Below are 17,699 nucleotides of genomic sequence, written 5' to 3'. Positions count from 1 at the left end.
TGTTAATTGACTTAGGAGGGCCCACTGTGGGCAGGATCATTCACAGGCAGGCAACCCTGGGCGATATAAGAAAGCTAGCGGAGGGCGACCCTGTCAGGGAGCCAGGAAGCAGCGTTCCTCTGTGGTGTCTGCTTCAAGTTCCTGTCCTGGCCTCCCTCACTGTTGGGCCGTGACTTGGAAGTGCAAGCTGAAACAAACTCTTACTTCTCCTGAGTTTGTTCATCGTAATGCTTTATCACATGGCATGTATTGCGAAACGGGAAGCACCTGCAACACGTGGCATGCACCGCTTACACTTGCAATGCCGTTACATGCTTCGAAGTCCTCCCACTCCGCCTGGGAGTTAGAGGACAGAAGGCCCTGCTCTGGTCTAAGGGAGACTTCTTGACTTCGAAGAACTGGCGTTGGCTCTTCTCTGTGCCTTTCCTATTGTGATATATTCTTTGTGTTCTGACAGACAAAGCTTGCCTGGTGATCAGAGGGCAGAGCTAGCTACCGGTTAACCATAGAGGTCTGGAGGTCTGTACAGACAGACAGGAAGTGATAAGGCTGGTGGAGAGAGGAAGTGACAAGGCAGGGCAGAGACAGGAACTCCGTTCCCTTTTGGTCTGAGGAGTCAGAGAGGTAAGAGATGACCGTGGCTCATCCTCCTTTGCTGGTCTTTCAGCTTTTGCCCTGATATCTGACTCTGGGTTCTTATTATTGAGACTAATCACTTTCCTCCAGCCACTCAAACATTCTGGGTCTTCCTGTGGTTCCCTGTGTCCACCTCTCTCGTGGATTTCTTCTTATGCCGGTCTTGATTTTTTTAAGTTATGCCCATTTTAATGGCTTTGGTACCTGGTGCTGTGCCTGGCAGGCAGCAGGTACCTTGTCAACACCTGTTGGTTGACTTCGCAAGTAAAAGATAACAATGAAGGGAACGCAGGCATTATGAAGGTGGAGAATGATCTCTGTGCCCAGAAACGGAATTTCATTCCCGAAACCCAATGAACGGTTACTGATAGGTAAACTCTTAAGCAGCCAGAGAGGTTAAAACTATTCAAGCACACTGTGAGCCCTGAGTTTGTGCTCATTAAATAAAACCTTGGATCAGGAGGCAGAACCTGAAACTAGCTGACAGGAAGTAGCCATAGAGAGTTAGAAGAATACAGAAAAACAGACAAACACGAAGGAAGTAGTAGGGAAGGACTTTGAGCTTGGAGCTCTTCTCTGGTTTGGGATGGCAGAAGAGATAGATGCTCTCTTGCTGGAGTGGCCCAGCTAAGGAGGAAGGCCAACTGTTGTTTCTCAGCCTCTCTGAGCTTGCAGGTGTCACCCTAGTACCTGACTCCTGAGTCTTTATTGGTAAAATAGAATGAGAGAGACTTAGTGAAGAACTACATTTGGCTGCAGAGGCGGAGGTGGTCTTGGCGGGCCTTCTGTGTCCCATGAGCATCTGGGCAGTGATTGCGGAGCCTCAGTCAGTAGCTGAAACATCAGTAGATTCAGCTGCAGCCACTGTCACTGTGCCGGCAATAAAACCAATGGTAATCAATACCAATTACAGACATGCTTTCAATTCGAAAGATCCACAGGCCAAATATTAATCCTCAACTTAACTAAGGTTTAATCTATTTTCACCTCCACTTAATGCAACATCATTTTTCTTTGTTTCTCCAAATGTGTATATTGGAGTGATAGGGAGGGGATGTTCTGTGCAAAACACTTCTGGTTGAGAGATAAATAACACATGAGGCAAAATATTAGCAAGCATCTTCTCCCAAGTACAATAAATAATGTACATGATTGCAGCCTTCTGTATTCAGTGTTTTTGAGTTGGATTCGTCATTTGACCCATTGTGAGACCGATACTTTGAGGTCAGGCTCACCAGCAATGTCACTTCTCACGACATCCTAGATTCAAACATGACGGACTGAGTGGTTTTCATCTCTTTTATAATCATCCTTGATTATAAAATCAATTCAATAAAATCAATTATATTCAACCCTGCAGACAAACGAACATTCGAGGCCCTCTGTGAAGAACCAACCTTTTGCTGACCATCTGTGGTAAGGCATTCCAGCGCTCATCCAGCTGTTCCAGCTGCAGCTTCATCATCGCCACGTCATCTCTGGAGGCTGCTGTGAACAGGGTTGCCTTCAGCTGCTGGAGGTTGCTATAGTGGGAGGCCTGGGACTCAACTTCAGTTTGCAGAGCCTGAAGGGACAGAATGCAAGACAGGCCTCGCTCTACCAGGACTGACCTGTGGCTGATTTACAGTGGTGAAACAGGTCACAGAGACTTTTTTATCGCGTTTATCATTGGTTCCTGGTTACCTTTAGCACATTTTTAAAGACCATATGAGGACTGTGGGGTTTTTCCTGTGTCTTAGTGTCAGTTAGGCACATTTGGGGAGCTGTGGGTGTCTCTCACAATGAGGAAACTGAGTAGACAGGGAATTAAGGAGAATCTATTGCGGAAAAGAACACCACCATTCTAGTTTAAGTCAAGATGCCATTCCAGGCACTGGGAATACGGTGTTGCTGTGTGTTAGAGACCGTATTAGGTAAAACTGAAGGACTTAAGGGTGTTCATTTTACTTGAATGCAATACAACCGCTTTATTTTTATTTTTGATTATTAGGTAAAGAACTTCTTGGGTGCTCTGTGGCCATGAAAACCTTTGGTTCTTGCTTACAAGAAAAAAAAATCAAAGATAACAGCAGGTGACAATTAAAATGATCACAAGTGAGATAGCACGTAGTAAACACTACACTCATCCCTGTGAGGCCCCACACAGGATACAAACAAAACTGCAGAGGCAGGGAAGGATGGAGGACCCTCAGCAGGTGGTGACCCCTGCTGGGAAGGATGCAGGAGGGAAAAGGCCATGGCTCTCCTTCTAGAACCACCTTTCTTCACTTGGAAAAGGCTCGAATTGAGCTGTGAGCCACTTCACGCTTAGGGCAGCGCTGGGGTTTCTGGAAAAGCGACTTTTGGGAAGATGAAGAGCAGTCAAGCTCAGTAGGTTAGAGTAGGGCAGGACACCCTTCTGAAGTCAGGTAGGGAAAAAGCAGGAGGCAAGCAATGGGTTCAGACACTATAGGTATCCCAGGAGGACTCCGTTCTAGGGAAAGGATAAAACCAGCAGGCCTCTCTTTCTGCTGGTTACAATAAAGGGTGATGAGGAAAGTCACGCTTTGACTCTGTTGTACAATAAACCTCTTTTCAGAAGCAATTTTGTCTACTGATTTGTTTCTGGCCCAGACAGCATCCTCCAAACACACTACTATTATCCAAAAATCAGTAATACTGCCTGCAGCTTCAATAATGGAAATCTTTTTTAAGTTTAGAATACTGGCTTCTCAAGGATGTTTTAAACCACGTTGTCTTTCTATCTTCATATTGCGGCTTTGTTTTTTAGTTTAATTTTCCCCCCTTTCTTGAATATAACAATGACTTCTGATTTCTTTTTATATTCTACTCCTTTGTAGAAAAACACCTTTTGCCTTAAAAAAATAAATCACCTATGTTCAAAAGTGGGGCGATTATATTTGCTACCACCCCGCCCTCCCATCTGTACATTTCTGACTTGCCCCATTCTCCTCCTGGAATGCCAATTATATTCAGGTGCTACACAATGTATCACAGGGTTTTCAAAGACAAACGGACACAAGTCACCACAAGCTTTCCATTGTTACCATGTCTGCGAGTCAGGAGTATGCTGTGGAATACCATTTTAAGTAAGAAAAAGAAAAATATGTCTTACATTTGTTTATGCTGTCGAATATGACTTTAACTGTTTGAATGTGTGTTGCATGTGTTTCTGCTGCCTTTGTTAACATGTGTCACATCTGTCTACCGCTGCATCTGTTTAATTACCAAAAGATGGGCTACATTTGTTTCACCGGGCCTGCTTAAGGCACCTGATTGGTCTGACAACTAAGGGTACAGGGATAGGCGGGGCTGGCAGACAGAGAAAATAAGTAGGTGGAGAAATCTAGGCTAGAGAGAGAAGAGAGAGGAGAGAATGGGGGAGAAAGATAGGGACATGCCCAGGGACAGAAGACAGACAGACAGACAGACAGACGGACAGACATGTGAAGCAGTAAAACAAAGATATACAGAAGGAAAGAAGGGTAAAAAGCCCTAAGGCAAAACATAGACAAAGAGGAACAGGTTAAGGTAATAAGAGCTAGAAAGAAACAAGCATGAGGCCAAGCATTCATGACTAATAATAAGTTTCTATATCTTGATTTAGGAGCTGGTTAGTGGCCCCAAAAGAAACCCTGTTTCAGCACATCTTCATGTCAAATGGTGTTTTCATAACGGTTAAGTGACTTTGATACTTAATTTAGTAAGTTTAAGATGCAACCACACAAGACCATTCCATTCCCATCCTCGCCTTCCTTGAACTTGCCTGTATTAACTGGAGTTCACTCTCTACTTTGACTCTGTCTGCAGAAATGTCTTTTTCCGGTGAACTGGCTATGGCTTCGCATCGCTCTAACCAGGTCAGAAAGGGTGACAGTCCCTTCTCCAGTCTAAAGAAAGAGAAAATAAGACATGGCTTCATCCAAGAGGGTCACAGTAGAAGACAAAATCTCCAGGTCTGCAGGTGCAACATGAACTGTGACAAGTGATACCCTCTGGCCGTGTTATCCCTAGATACCAAAGGGATTAAGCTCATTCATTTCCAAGTTAACCTCACACACTTGCTCACATCTGTGCAATATGTAAAGATGCATATACTCTCTACTCTCAGGTCTACGTCTCAATAGTAGACGTCCAAGTTCACTCATCTCATAGGTAGGGTGACCTATTTTCCACCACTTAGAGAAGAGCTCATTGGTCTCTCTCCTATCCACCACGGAGAGCAAGCCAAGAGGTAACGCGCTGACCTCTGCCAGTGGGCCAGCAGGTCTTCCAGTGCCTTCTGTCTCTCTTTGGCCTTGTGTAGTATCCCTTCATACTGTTGCTGTAGGGCCGCGGCCTCCTGCGTGCAGGACTCTCTGTTGACCACCTTCTGGGCACTGGCTGAGAAAGTGGCGATTGTGCTGTTCAGGGACTCCAGGGCCTGACAGAGATCCTGAGGAGAGAGCAGAGGAAACACAGGAGCTTCCTAATTCACAGAAGTTGTGGGCTAAAGTGATTTACAATAACTACAATGGCTTCCATAGGTACTGCACTTAGGTTCAGCAACCTCCTATACACATATATGCATATTAAAAAATAGAATTAAGATATTTGGAAATTAATCTTCACAAAAAATCCTGAGATATTTTAAATTTGAATTCCATTTTCTCATTAGGAATTAGGGAAAAAATCATTTACTTCTAAATGTTTTCCTCTAAAATTTAAATATTAGAAAACCAGAATGTGATCTTTTCTGGTATTCCAACAGTAGTTGAATGTTAAAAGATTCAAATTTTAATGTTTTGTTAAGGTAACCAAAATTTTTATCAAATTGGATTTTCCTACTTCTCTCTCTTTTGAATTAAATATACATAAATAACAAAAGTTTTCTTGCTGAACGTGTTAAAGGTTTCTTGCTGAACGTGTTCTTTCCAGATGTGTGTTTGCTAATGATTTGTTTTCTGTCCCTTCAACCCCTTTCCTCTGTAATGGAGACAAGTATGTTGCACGTATGTTCATAAAGCAGGGACCATGTGTACTGCTTTGCTCAACAGCCAACGTGTTTCTTGATAGTGCTCCTTTGTTCACGATTCTCTATTTTTTGCACATTTCCCCACATTCTTCCAAGGCTGGTGGTTGTCTTGCTAAAGACTGCTAATGACCGGGAGTTATGTAGCCAGGTCAAAAGGCCAGTTCTCAGGGATCTTTTATGGAGGACAGATTCTCTCACATCAAAATGTGGCTGGTTAGTACCTAAAATCTGCTAAGCACACATTATCTTTTCTTGTACACAAAATAATGAAGAGGGGGAAAGGGATTCATTAAACAGCTGCTCCGAAAACATCACATATTCTGATGAGAAAAGACACGTATCTATGTAGATATACATACACAAATATGCATGTTTGCACATGATGTATATCTGTGTGTGTGTGGTATGTGTTTGCGGTATGCAAGTGTGTGTGTGCATGTGTACACACATGCAGAAACTCAAGTTTGAGGTCGGGTATCTTTCTCAATCCCTCTCCACTTTGTTAATTGAGGCAGGGTCTCTTCTGAACTCGGAGCTTTCAGCTCTAACTTGTCTAGCCAGCCGTCTGTCCTGCCATCCCATCTCTGTCCCCTGAACATTACAGAAGGCCACTGTGCACATCCTTATTTCCTGTGGGTGCTTGGGATACTTGTACTTATGTGCAAGTGCTTTATTAACTCACTCATCTCCCCAGCACAGTAAATATATTTTAAATGGCTATTCCATTTATTACATATGGAAACTAGTTTGAATACTCAGATGTCTTGTTATAAGAAATGATTATGTTTGAACCATTTAATTCCTCAACTAGCATAAAGTATTTCCAATTTTACGTCTTGAAATATTTACTGTTTTCCTTTCAAGTAGGAGTCACCAAATTTTTGAGTGGATAAATATGAAAAAGTGTGGAGATACACTCTCACCATATGCTCTTGGAGAACTTTGTATGTCTCTGCAACTGAGGAACATATTTTGATAGGATCAGCCAGCCTCTCTGCAAATTCAGACACAGATTGCCGGATCTAAAAAAAAAAAAAAAAAAAAATGGTGGGACATAAAAATATTTTAAGATACATAACAAGTCAGAGGAGGTTATAGAGGACACAGCACCCTCTCTGCTGTGGATGAGTATTGCATTTTTAAAAAGGCATTTTAATAAAATCTAAAATTGAGAGGTCAGTTTGAGCTACAGGCCCTGAGCAGCATCAGCAAGAGACCCGAATCCCAGTCTGAAGAAGGGTCAGGGGAGCCTCAGACCCAGGAGCAGCATCACAGGGACCCCAGCCTCAGCCCCAGGAGCAAAGAGTGATCACTGGGTGAAGCAACAGTAGCACTTTCCAGCAGTAGCTTCCAGAAACTGTTGCAAAAGTTCCTCTGGGAAAGAGAACCTGTGTCCCAGCCAGCATCCACTGCCATTTCTCGGTGGGAGATACCCAGCTACTACATCAACTCAGCCCCACCTACACCCCCAACAGGGGAGCATCCAAGGAACTGTAGCTCCACCTGCACCTCAAGGAACGACCACCTGAGCATTGGGCCCACTTCCACTAGGAGGAGCGTTCACCAGAAGCTCTGCTCTACTTGTGCCTGAAGGAGGGGTCAACGGAGCCACAGCACCCAATTATACCAACTGGAGAAAGAGAGAACCCCTAAAGCACAAGACCACGGTGGGGAAGCCCACAGAATTGGCTGGCCTGAGCTAGTGAGAGATCACTGACTCTGGTCTGACAAATGAGGAACCTGCATAAGACTGAAGTAGACTCCCTTAGTATAGGTGACAATGGTGTGACTGGGACAATGTATGAGGCCACTGGCAGTGGGTCCAAGGTCTAACAAACTGACTTCGTGGAGCCCGTTCTATATGGAGAGACACCTTGTCCAGCCTAGACACAGAGGTGTGGGGTGGAGAGGAGCCTTGGTCCTGCCTCCACTAGATGACGGGACAGACTTATCAGACTTTCTATGGAAGGCCTTACTCTGTCCCTGGAGCAGATAGGAGGAGGAAGTGGGGGGAAGCAGGAAGAGAGGAGGGGGGGACTAGGATTGCAATGTAAAAAATAAATTAATAAAGAAATAAAAATAAATAAAATCTAAAATCATCTCATCTTATTTGAAAGAGTAAGTATCAAGACTTAAACTTAACACAATGCATAGCGACACTTGTACATCCCAAGGGTGCCTTTTAAACAATTCTGAATGTAGTTCAAAACCACTTGTTGGGATGTTAGCAATGTGATGTTTCTTTATTGCTCCCTTTCTGGAATGTTTACTGCATCTCCATCCATTGAATATGCAACTTTAGCATGCATGGAGCACTTCCTACCTTTATCAGATTCTCTTCAAACTTCTGCTGCTGTGACAATCGTCCCAGGATCATCCCTTCCAGTCCCTGTGCACGCTCTCGGAGTTCCTCCCAGTATCTTCTTATCTGCGTGAGTTTGGCTTTGATGCGGGCGGACTCTCCAGTGGTGACAAACTGAGCAAAGGACTGGGCTTCCTCTTCTAACTCTACAATGCTGTCCAGTTTACTTTCTGTTTCTTGGATTGTGACCTAATATTTAAAACAAGAGAAAATGGGGGCTGAATAGGCCGGCCTTCACAAATCAGCAGTAGCACCTACCAGAACAGCGTGCTTAACTGATATCTGAACATATCCAGGTCAGGGGTAAGCAGCTGCAAACGAACGCCAGCTGCTTCCTGACCACATTTGGGGACAACAGATGTAGGAACACATGAAAAGTTCATAGCAATGGTGGCTGTGTTGGCTGGATGGAGAAGACAGGAATTGCTACTCTACTTCTTGTGATGAAATAAGCAAGAAGCTATCATGATGCTCTCACAGCTCCTCTTAAGGCAGAGGAGTGTGTGGTTTCCTCATCAATCAAATACTAAATGTCAGCGATCAGAGGAAGCTGTGTGTTCTAGGAACTTACAAAATCAGTAATATTTGCACGTACATAACTTTTCCAAATCATTGAGTATGCTGTGTTTACTAAACCCTTTCCACTCACACCTGAAAACAGCCTTTGCCATTGTTCATTTATTCCTTAGGCCAGTGGTTCCCCACTACATAACTAAAAGCATATTTAGCCTCCATCGTTGGGGATCAGACACACTTGGTCTAAGAATTTTAATATCTGACAAATTCTCATAGGACTTGGGATTTCACTGCTTTCTTCATTGGCTAGGTACTCTACAGAAAAAATTCATGTGTACATGTCATCCATGTAATCTGGGATAGACAAGGGACCTTATATATTATTAGCCAATGCAGGAAACGAACTGAGAGCAACTCAGGATGTGTGCACATGTGTGAGCTGCATGGAGGCAGGTCTCATAAACACAAGAAAATGCAAGTCATTGATCCAAGGAGGGGTGTAAATCAAACAAAATAATATGAAAATATTACATGTAATATACAGTCACCCTAGGAAAGATAAATTTGTGGCTTCTGTTGAGATGAGACAACTGGAAAGCGCTCATATCACCTTAAAGTCTGTTTGGCGTGACCTTTTAATTTTCATTTGCATTGCTACAGCAGCGTTCCTCGTAGATATGTGCTATCTGAGCTTAAATAGTCTCTGTTTCTTCTATTTTATTGGACTCTTTGTGAAAAAGATACAGGTTCAAAATATATTGTCTAATATGCATGAATAATTTGTCTACATAGCAGAAAGAATCTCATTTAAGAACAAAATTAGGAGTTCTCAGCCCCATTCATATCACCAACAAATTTGTGAACACAAGCCATCGTGTGTGTGTGTGTGTGTGTGTGTGTGTGTGTGTCCCCTATCAGAGATAAGATGGAAAGTGAGCCAAGAATGTGTTGTTGCTATTTGTCAGTATTGACTTGGAAAAATACACAATGATGAACAAGAGTAAGTGTAGGTTGTCTTTACAGCCATGCAAATGCTCCATTAATCTTAACTACAAACTTGATTTAAGATGGAAAGGATATAGCATATTTATTTTTAATCTTCCTGAATAGTGTAACTATTCAAACCATCCATTTGAAATTAGAATATGAACCTTCTAAATCAGTCTTTTGGACTCCACTCTGTTTTTGCTTCTGTTGACATTTACTTATTTTTGTTTTTGCTATTCATACATGTATAATATATTTCAGGTAAGTTTGGAAGTACCATTTTGGATGTATCAAAATGTGTCCCTAGTTTGATGGGAAAAAATCCACAACTGACTATATGTTTAATAATTAAATATTACTAATTTTTCTGAGGAGTTATATGACATATGATCACTTTTGTAATTCAAAATTGTGGTGATAAGACTAAATGTTACAGTAAATGAATTACTGAAAAGAATAAAGTAGGTCATAAAGGGTTTTTTAATCCCTGGAAGGAGAAGTTTCCAGGACAGGACAGGACAGAATACAGCAGGCTGTGTTTGCTAGATCCTATGGATCTCCAATTGCATGGGATACCTGATGAGCAAAAGCCATGTCAGCTGTATATGACGCCTCACCCTCACACCCTGCACATGGCCGTCACTTGTTCTGAGTCACAATGTGGAATATGGCCTCACCTTGGCATTTATTTTATTAAATTTAGTGGCAGAGGGGTTTTCCATTTAAAAATAAATAAATAAACAGAGCTAGCAGAAGGAAGTGGCTGAATATGAACCCATGTGGCATGAAATTGTATAATACAGAGAATGTATGCTTAAAAGGGGACATAAAGTTCAGAAGGAGGAATGGTGGGGGTTCTGGAAGGAGTCAGAAGAGAGACTAGCTGGTAGATATGATCAAAATACATTGTACACATGTAGAAAATTCTCAAAGAATATATATATGTATATATATATGATTTTTTAAAAATATATTATTATTATGCAAAGGATGATCACTCCAATCTCATTTCAATAATCTCATAATCTCATTATTTCAGTCATTATTTTTTTAGCTGCTCTGCTAGTTCTTTTGGCAGCTGAAAAGCTAACTCATCAGAATGACTGTCCAGGCAGCAAGATCATCAACGAAAAGAATAAAACAACATGTCTGATGGCTTTCTCTATAGAGAGAAATCTTTCTAGCTCCCCTTTCTGGTTAGGAAAGGGAAATGTCACTAGTGTGTGTTGGATAGGTAGAGGGTGGGTTCTTGTTTCGGCTTTCTGAGACAGGGCCTCACTATGTATCCCAGAGGGGCCTGGAACTCGCTACGCAGATCAGGCTGACCTTGAACTTGTGGCATTCTCCCCACTCTTACATTGTGATTTCTGGAGTTACAGATATGTACCGCCATGGCTGGCTAACACAGCTAATAATACTTGGGTTTAACATTTGGAATAGTTCTCACAAAGGGCAGTTAGTTGTAGATGATGAGTACATTTCATGATCTATAAATGTGTGAACAGGGCATTCCAGGGGCATCAAAGCAAAATCAAGGAAAAGAATAATGCAACCATAAAAAATAGTTTAATGACATTGCACACAGCGTTGACTTTGCATCTGTAAGTCAGACTGTACTAATACACAATTTCATTTATGAAGTACCATCAATCATGACCTCTTAGCTTGGCGTGAGTTTAACTTAAAAGAACCATAGAAGAATGGAAGATTTGTCCTGGGGACAAAGAGCTTTTGGTGGCACAAATATAAGAAAGGAAGAGAGATTATAAGCAAAACGTGTGTGCAGGTCACCTTGATTTGGCTGATCTGCACGTCCAAGGCAAATGCTGAGGTTTCCAAGGCATTGAGTTCGTTTTCTCTCTCAGTTATCCAGATGGACAGCGCCTCAAAATCATTGCCAAAATGATCCCACTTGGTTTTCACCATTTCCATGGTTTTAATACTAAAATTAACCAAATTAAGTTAAAAAGCAATATTTCCATAATGAACAGCAAGACATTTTTTTCCCTATACGTCACCAGGTGAAAGATTTTGGGGGCTATTTATGATATTTATGACTCTCTCAAAACGGGAACTATTTGAGCAGAAAAGTCATACATAGGGGATCTGAGCTGCCTACCTGAGCCTAGGCTTCCTATCTCTTCTGAGGGGACAGTTTGCATGCGACGTTGTGAGTGGAGCTGTGTTTTGAGTGCAGTTTTATGCTGCCTCCAAAGGGTATGAGCCAACATGGTCCAGCTCTGCCTAGAAGCAGCTGCCCTCAGAACTTAGAGTAGGCAACTTGCCCAGAATAGCTTTTGGGGTTTGATAGTTTGACATGTTGCCTTTGCTTTTTTTTTTTTTCTTCCGGGGGTGGGGGGCTACTGGAACACTTTCTACTGAAATACTTTGGTCTAATCACAGGCTGCAGGGCAGCGCCTACTGTCATCAGCTCGGTGAGGCCTTTGGCTTATAACCCATAATATTCTCTGCAGGTCACAGGTCTACTCCAGTCTTTTGTCTCCAAAAGACTTTCCCACAGTCTTGTTCATGAGCTCCCTAACGATTTACAGGCAACATTGGCTATCCATGTGCTAAGTCTAATGAATCCTATCTCAACTGGAGAATCTCAGTTGGTATTAGCTCTGAGTATGTAACCAGGTGAACATGGCTTTCAGTTTAGAAAGAAACTAGGGAATTAACACTTTAGCACTAAACTAACTGATGACCGTGGGTGAGGAAAAGTAACAGAGTATACCTGATTTCAAAAGGCACTTGATACCACGAACAATATGGCATCAATTGATTGTCAAATTCAATAGTGTTACAGTCTCAAGTCTGAACCCTGTGTATGCCTAATGCACTTAGCAGTATACGAAATGCAAATGCAATCTATCTTATAGTGCAGGATTTTACACAAAATTGAGCTTCAGATGGGTGTTACAATCCATTTAGAAGAAGCGTATTTTCTAATATAGTCTCAGATTTGCCATTTACATAGTTTGGTGGAGTTCATCAAATACAAAGCTGTCAAAGTTTGAAGTTGGTGCAAATAAAATATTGATCAAAAATTTAAAGATGAGGCAAATATAAAATGTTCAATGCAAGGCCTCAAGAGTATTAAAAACAATGTTCACGTTCTGAAACCCTTCCTGTGATTCCAGTCTTGTTTCGTGAGAGTCATGGACTACTAGTCAATGTGTCACTAAATAAAATGTTAACGATATTACTTTAGAGAAAATTAACTATGATGTCAAAAGCTTATGTCCAAACTCTATAGAAGGACATCACAGAGATACAAGATTATTTCCTCTTTTCATATAAATATTAAATGTTTCAAACCAAGACAGATTTTGCAGGTAATTTCTGGAAGGGAGTGTATGAATCCATGATAATCTGAATACTGAGGCACTATGACACTTAGAACTTTGGGTTTGAGATATTTCTTCTACATGATGTATGCTTAAGCCTAGAATCTATGCTATCAGAATTTCTCCTCTTCTAACGAATGCCATTAGAATAAAATAGTAAAGAAAACGTGATTTGTTTTGTTTTTTTTAAGATTGCCTCTGCACTATATGAAGGCCACAGAAATGAATAGATATGGCTTAGTGATGAATATACCAGTTTCAGATGTAAACACCACATTGTATACTTTCGTTATTACGGATACCCATTCTTGGGCTAAAAACCATTTTCTTTTGAACTGTGAGTTGCTTCCTCAGGACAGGTGGAAACATACAGACACCTGGAGACTTTTGAAAGACCGGAATAGGAAACACGGGAGAGATGGCGTGAGATGCTAGCCCAGAAAGGAGAGTTTAGAGGTTGTGAATCACGTACTCTTCTTCAAGAGTGTCTTCTAGCTTTTTGACCTGCTCCTTGATGGACTTGGCCTGCTGATGAAGCAGGCGCTTATTCCTGGGCCCCAGTGGTATCTCTGAGGCTTCCTTGACAAGGTTCTCAGCCTGGGTGGCAACACCTTCCGTCCGCTTAGAAAACTCCTAAAAAAACAAAACAAAACAAACAACAACAACAACAAAAAAACCAAAGATGGCGGAGCCATTAAATTATCCTCAGATATGTTCATTTACTATCAGCCACTTGACAAAATAACCAGGGGTTATTGATTCTTTGAACTCAGGGACAGTAGATCTCTAGGTTAACTGATAGAAAGACTTGTTTACTCAATAGAGTGTTATCTAATACTGATTTTTCTTATCTATTTTTTGTCTCTCTGTAGAAAGAGGCTATTAGTTCCCTGAGAAGTAAAATAGTCTGTTCTTAATATTGGGGAGTCTTATTTTATTTATACATACATACAACGTACTGGAAAGAAGCTTGGGTCTTCTGCTTTGCAACTGAGACAGAAGCAGGTCACAAACACAAACTTGCTCCTGCCTCTACCTCTTGAGTGCTCCGATTGTAGGCATACACCGCTACACTAGATTGTAGGCATACACCGCTACACTAGATTGTAGGCATACACCGCTACACTAGATTGTAGGCATACACCGCTACACTAGATTGTAGGCATACACCGCTACACTAGATTGTAGGCATACACCGCTACACTAGATTGTAGGCATACACCGCTACACTAGATTGTAGGCATACACCGCTACACTAGATTGTAGGCATACACCGCTACACTAGATTGTAGGCATACACCGCTACACTAGATTGTAGGCATACACCGCTACACTAGATTGTAGGCATACACCGCTACACTAGATTGACCCAGCGAGGGCTCCAGCCCAGGGCTCCCTGTGTGCTCAACTGCATCCCCACTCCCAGCAAAGCTGAGCATGGGATGAGACAAACTTGTACTATGACTCCGAGTTACTTGCTTCCCCTCTTTGGTGAATTACTTTCCAGGCTCTTCTGTGTGATTGGGAAATGTACATCATCACATTTTCTTCTGGAAGGGAATGCAGCATCCACCAGCAGATTTACTTTTGTGTGCCTTCTGCTGGTAGGTACCAATTATCATCTTTACGACTTTCATACAGACAGAAGCTGGTTTATTCCACCTGCTGGTTTTCAGCTGCTCTGAGCTACTTTAATTCAAAAGTTTTAATTTGTATGAGGCACTGATACCTTTTAGGTGCCATCTGAATCTTGTCAGGTAAATAGTGTTGAACATTAAATTAGAAAACATAAACCTTAGTGATAACCTTGCGTGAAGAAAATTAATGCCTTATTCCTTCTCATACAAGAAAGTCTGACAAGAGGTTTAAATATTCATCAGCTTTCCTTCTTTAACTAGTCGGTGCAGAATTTCTATGTAAATATTTGTAAAAGGCAGCCTGACACTCAAAGCATCTCCCTGGATTATTGTAGAATACCATATAAGAAGACTGTACTTACAAGGACCATTTCTAAAGTCATAATATAGGATCATTATAGCTTCCTGTCTGAAATGCTCAATAGTCTTACTTGAGCATCAACGTTACTACAGAGAACCACCCATGGTTCAACTGAAGCTAGGCAGAGATTCCTAATGGCACAGAGATGTACAGTATCCTAAAGTACAATGCTTGGTGATGTCATAGCATTGAACCTCTTCCAACTACCTGTGAGCTCCCAGGTCATTGCAGGTCCATTTTTGAAGACCACCAATCTCAGTGTAAGTAGGCGAATGCAATCAAAAGTGTCAGTCTGTGTGGCTGCGCCCCCATGTTTCCCAGAGCCATGGAGAAGGCAGTGTTTGGAAATGCTTCTATTTTTTATATACTATTTTGTCTGAATTATCCACGAGAAATTATAGCACAGAGGGCTTCAAATAACAAAAGAGGATTGGGGAAAAACAAAACAAAATTAAACAAAGATAGAATGATGTTGTAAGGTGTTGTCACCAAAGTTCAGAGACTATGATGTACAAATGTCTGCAGAAGGCATTAGGAGAGAATTGGCTCTCATTGGGTAGTCAGAGCTAAATCTGGGCCCTGCTCTTGGGTAGTTGAGCAACCTTCATCGCCATCTCTCTAAACGTCCACTTCCATGCTAGGCCATGTCTGTTGGAACATATGTTGCTGTGTGTACATATCACATACCAGCACATGGAAGAAGCTAAAGTCCCTTAGCACAGTCACCCAAGGGTTGTCAACTAGAATAAGGGTTGCCCAATAGACTAAGAGAACAAGGGCATCAAAGAGAGCCCTAAGTGTCAATGTCAGAGGCTCGTGTGACAGTGTCCGCAAGTACATGGTGAGGCTCTGAAAGCTCTTCCTAACTGTCTGTCACCCTTCCCATTTAGACATTCCCTTCCCTGGGGCATATCTATTGCTGTGGGATCTCAGGAACCCTCAGGTGAGCCAGCCCTGTGTTGCCAGGAGAGTAATACTTGGGGTTTCATTGTTGGAACACTGCCCAGCCTTCCAAGTTAATGTCCCTTTATGTCACACGATAACACAGAGTTGTCACTCTAGCACTTTCCACACCCGATAGCTTTCCTCTGACCAGGGCTGTCTGTCTGTCCATCCTCCAGCTCCAAACCCTGCTTTTCTCCGTCTTACATGACTGAGTCACAAGTATCTGCCCCTCCAGAAACCGTCAGTTTACACAGACCTCTGTCAGGGGCTTACACTGTCCCACTGTCGTGGAAGCCTTTGTTCTTAAGGCGTCAAGCCTGCACGCGTTCTTTTTCATGGTGTACTGAACAGAGTGGCTCACCAGTAAATAGTAAGAATTCACTAAATGTGTGATAGTAACTAATTTACATCAATGGAGAAAAAGGGTTTCCTGAATGGGCAACAAGGACCCACGTGGCCTCCATACCTTTGTCTGCTCCAACTCAGAGGACAAGCTTTCCAAGCTGCTGAAACTCAGGAAGCGCTCGTGGCTGGAACCTGTTTGGAAAAGGTATCTGACCACCGTCTCCTTGTTTGTCTCAAATCGCTCCCATTTCCTCAAGCTGACCTAAATTACAAACAAACAAACAAACACAACATGTCACATTACAAATGGCCAGACTGAACGCTAACACACCGCCGCCTTCCCATTCACTTTCTGAGCTGTCGACTGTAGCAAGTGTGACATCCCATGGTGACACTGACTGAAGATGACCCTGGTGCCTTTGACAGCATTTCCTTCCCATGCCTGGGTCTTCAGATGATGTCTGAGTTCCCCAGGAGATGTAAGGCTGTGCGCTTCTACAGACGCAGTCATAACATACAGACTATGGGGGAACTAGCCTTTCAATCATCGTCAGGAAAGGCTGGGGGGGGGGGCGGAGCAAGAGGGAAGCAGAAAGGCAAACAAGAGCACGGCAAGTAGCAGAAACGCAAAGTAAGTTTTAGGGCGGTGTCAAAAGCATCCCGAAGCACAGGGTGGCTTAAAGGTATGCCTGCTGCATTTCCTGGATTTGCGAAACAACATGAGCAAGTTAATGGATTCAGACAAGTGTGCGTGGCGTCCTGATTCCATCATAGAATGTAGCACGGGGCAAGTCACTAAACTCTGTTGTGCAATGCTGTGATTTGGATGTGGCCGCTTTCCCATGGGCTCATGGGTTTGAACACTTGTCCCACAGCTGATGGGGTGACCGGTGCGGGCATGGGAACTTCAGGGGGTGGGGCCCTGCTGGAGGGAGTGGGACACTAGGGGCAGGCCTCGAGGTTTGGTAGCTGCCCCCACTTCCTGTTTCCTGACCGTGGATGCAGTATGACCGGCCAGCCCCTGCTTCTGCTGCCAGGCTCTCCATGAGGGAGCGTGTCCCTTGAACCGTAAGCCAGAAGAAGCCCTTTCTACCCTTAACCAGCTCCTTGCTGGTGTTTGGTTACGGCATTGAGAAAGGTGTCTCCATGTGTGAAACATGCTGTTTACAAGACCTTCTCCCCACTAGAAGCTTGTCAGGACCAAAAACAATCCCGGCAAAGCACTTAAAGTCAGCAGTGGAGTTGACACCGCACCGGCTCTCCGTCCAGCCAGAGCTCCACTGAGCCAGCCCAGCCCTACCTGGATGCGACGTTCCTGCCTCTCCCTGCTCTGCTCCAGGCCTGTAAGGGTGCTCTCCAGCTTCCGCAGCTCCTCCTGGCCTGGGCCTGCCTGCCCACCCTGCTGCGCCTGTTCCATCTGCTGCTGGAGGTCTCTCTTCTTCGCTGCGATCATCTTTGTCTTTTGCTAGAAGTAGTTGTTCAACAGAAGAATAGAAACTGTATTCTCTATGAGGCTATGCGGGGCTAGAGTCAGGCCGCCACTACC

At 43.0% G+C, this 17,699-nt stretch overlaps 1 protein-coding gene across 1 annotated transcript in view; it reads right to left on the bottom strand.

Moving 5' to 3' along the window:
• Positions 1–17,699, bottom strand: part of Syne1 (spectrin repeat containing nuclear envelope protein 1) — a 419,055-nt gene that overhangs the window by 261,781 nt on the left and 139,575 nt on the right. The window contains exons 30-38 of the mRNA XM_051205995.1: positions 17,454–17,618; positions 16,275–16,415; positions 13,338–13,498; positions 11,307–11,457; positions 7,974–8,201; positions 6,574–6,672; positions 4,884–5,071; positions 4,403–4,526; positions 2,034–2,200 (exon numbers count right to left, since the gene is read on the bottom strand). Of these exons, the coding sequence (XP_051061952.1) occupies positions 2,034–2,200; positions 4,403–4,526; positions 4,884–5,071; positions 6,574–6,672; positions 7,974–8,201; positions 11,307–11,457; positions 13,338–13,498; positions 16,275–16,415; positions 17,454–17,618 (1,424 nt within the window). The remainder of the gene's footprint in view (positions 1–2,033; positions 2,201–4,402; positions 4,527–4,883; positions 5,072–6,573; positions 6,673–7,973; positions 8,202–11,306; positions 11,458–13,337; positions 13,499–16,274; positions 16,416–17,453; positions 17,619–17,699) is intronic.

The sequence above is a fragment of the Phodopus roborovskii genome, unplaced genomic scaffold (genome assembly GCF_943737965.1).
Source record: "Phodopus roborovskii unplaced genomic scaffold, PHOROB, whole genome shotgun sequence".
NCBI lineage: Eukaryota > Metazoa > Chordata > Mammalia > Rodentia > Cricetidae > Phodopus > Phodopus roborovskii.
This window is presented reverse-complemented; position numbering and strand designations above follow the sequence as displayed.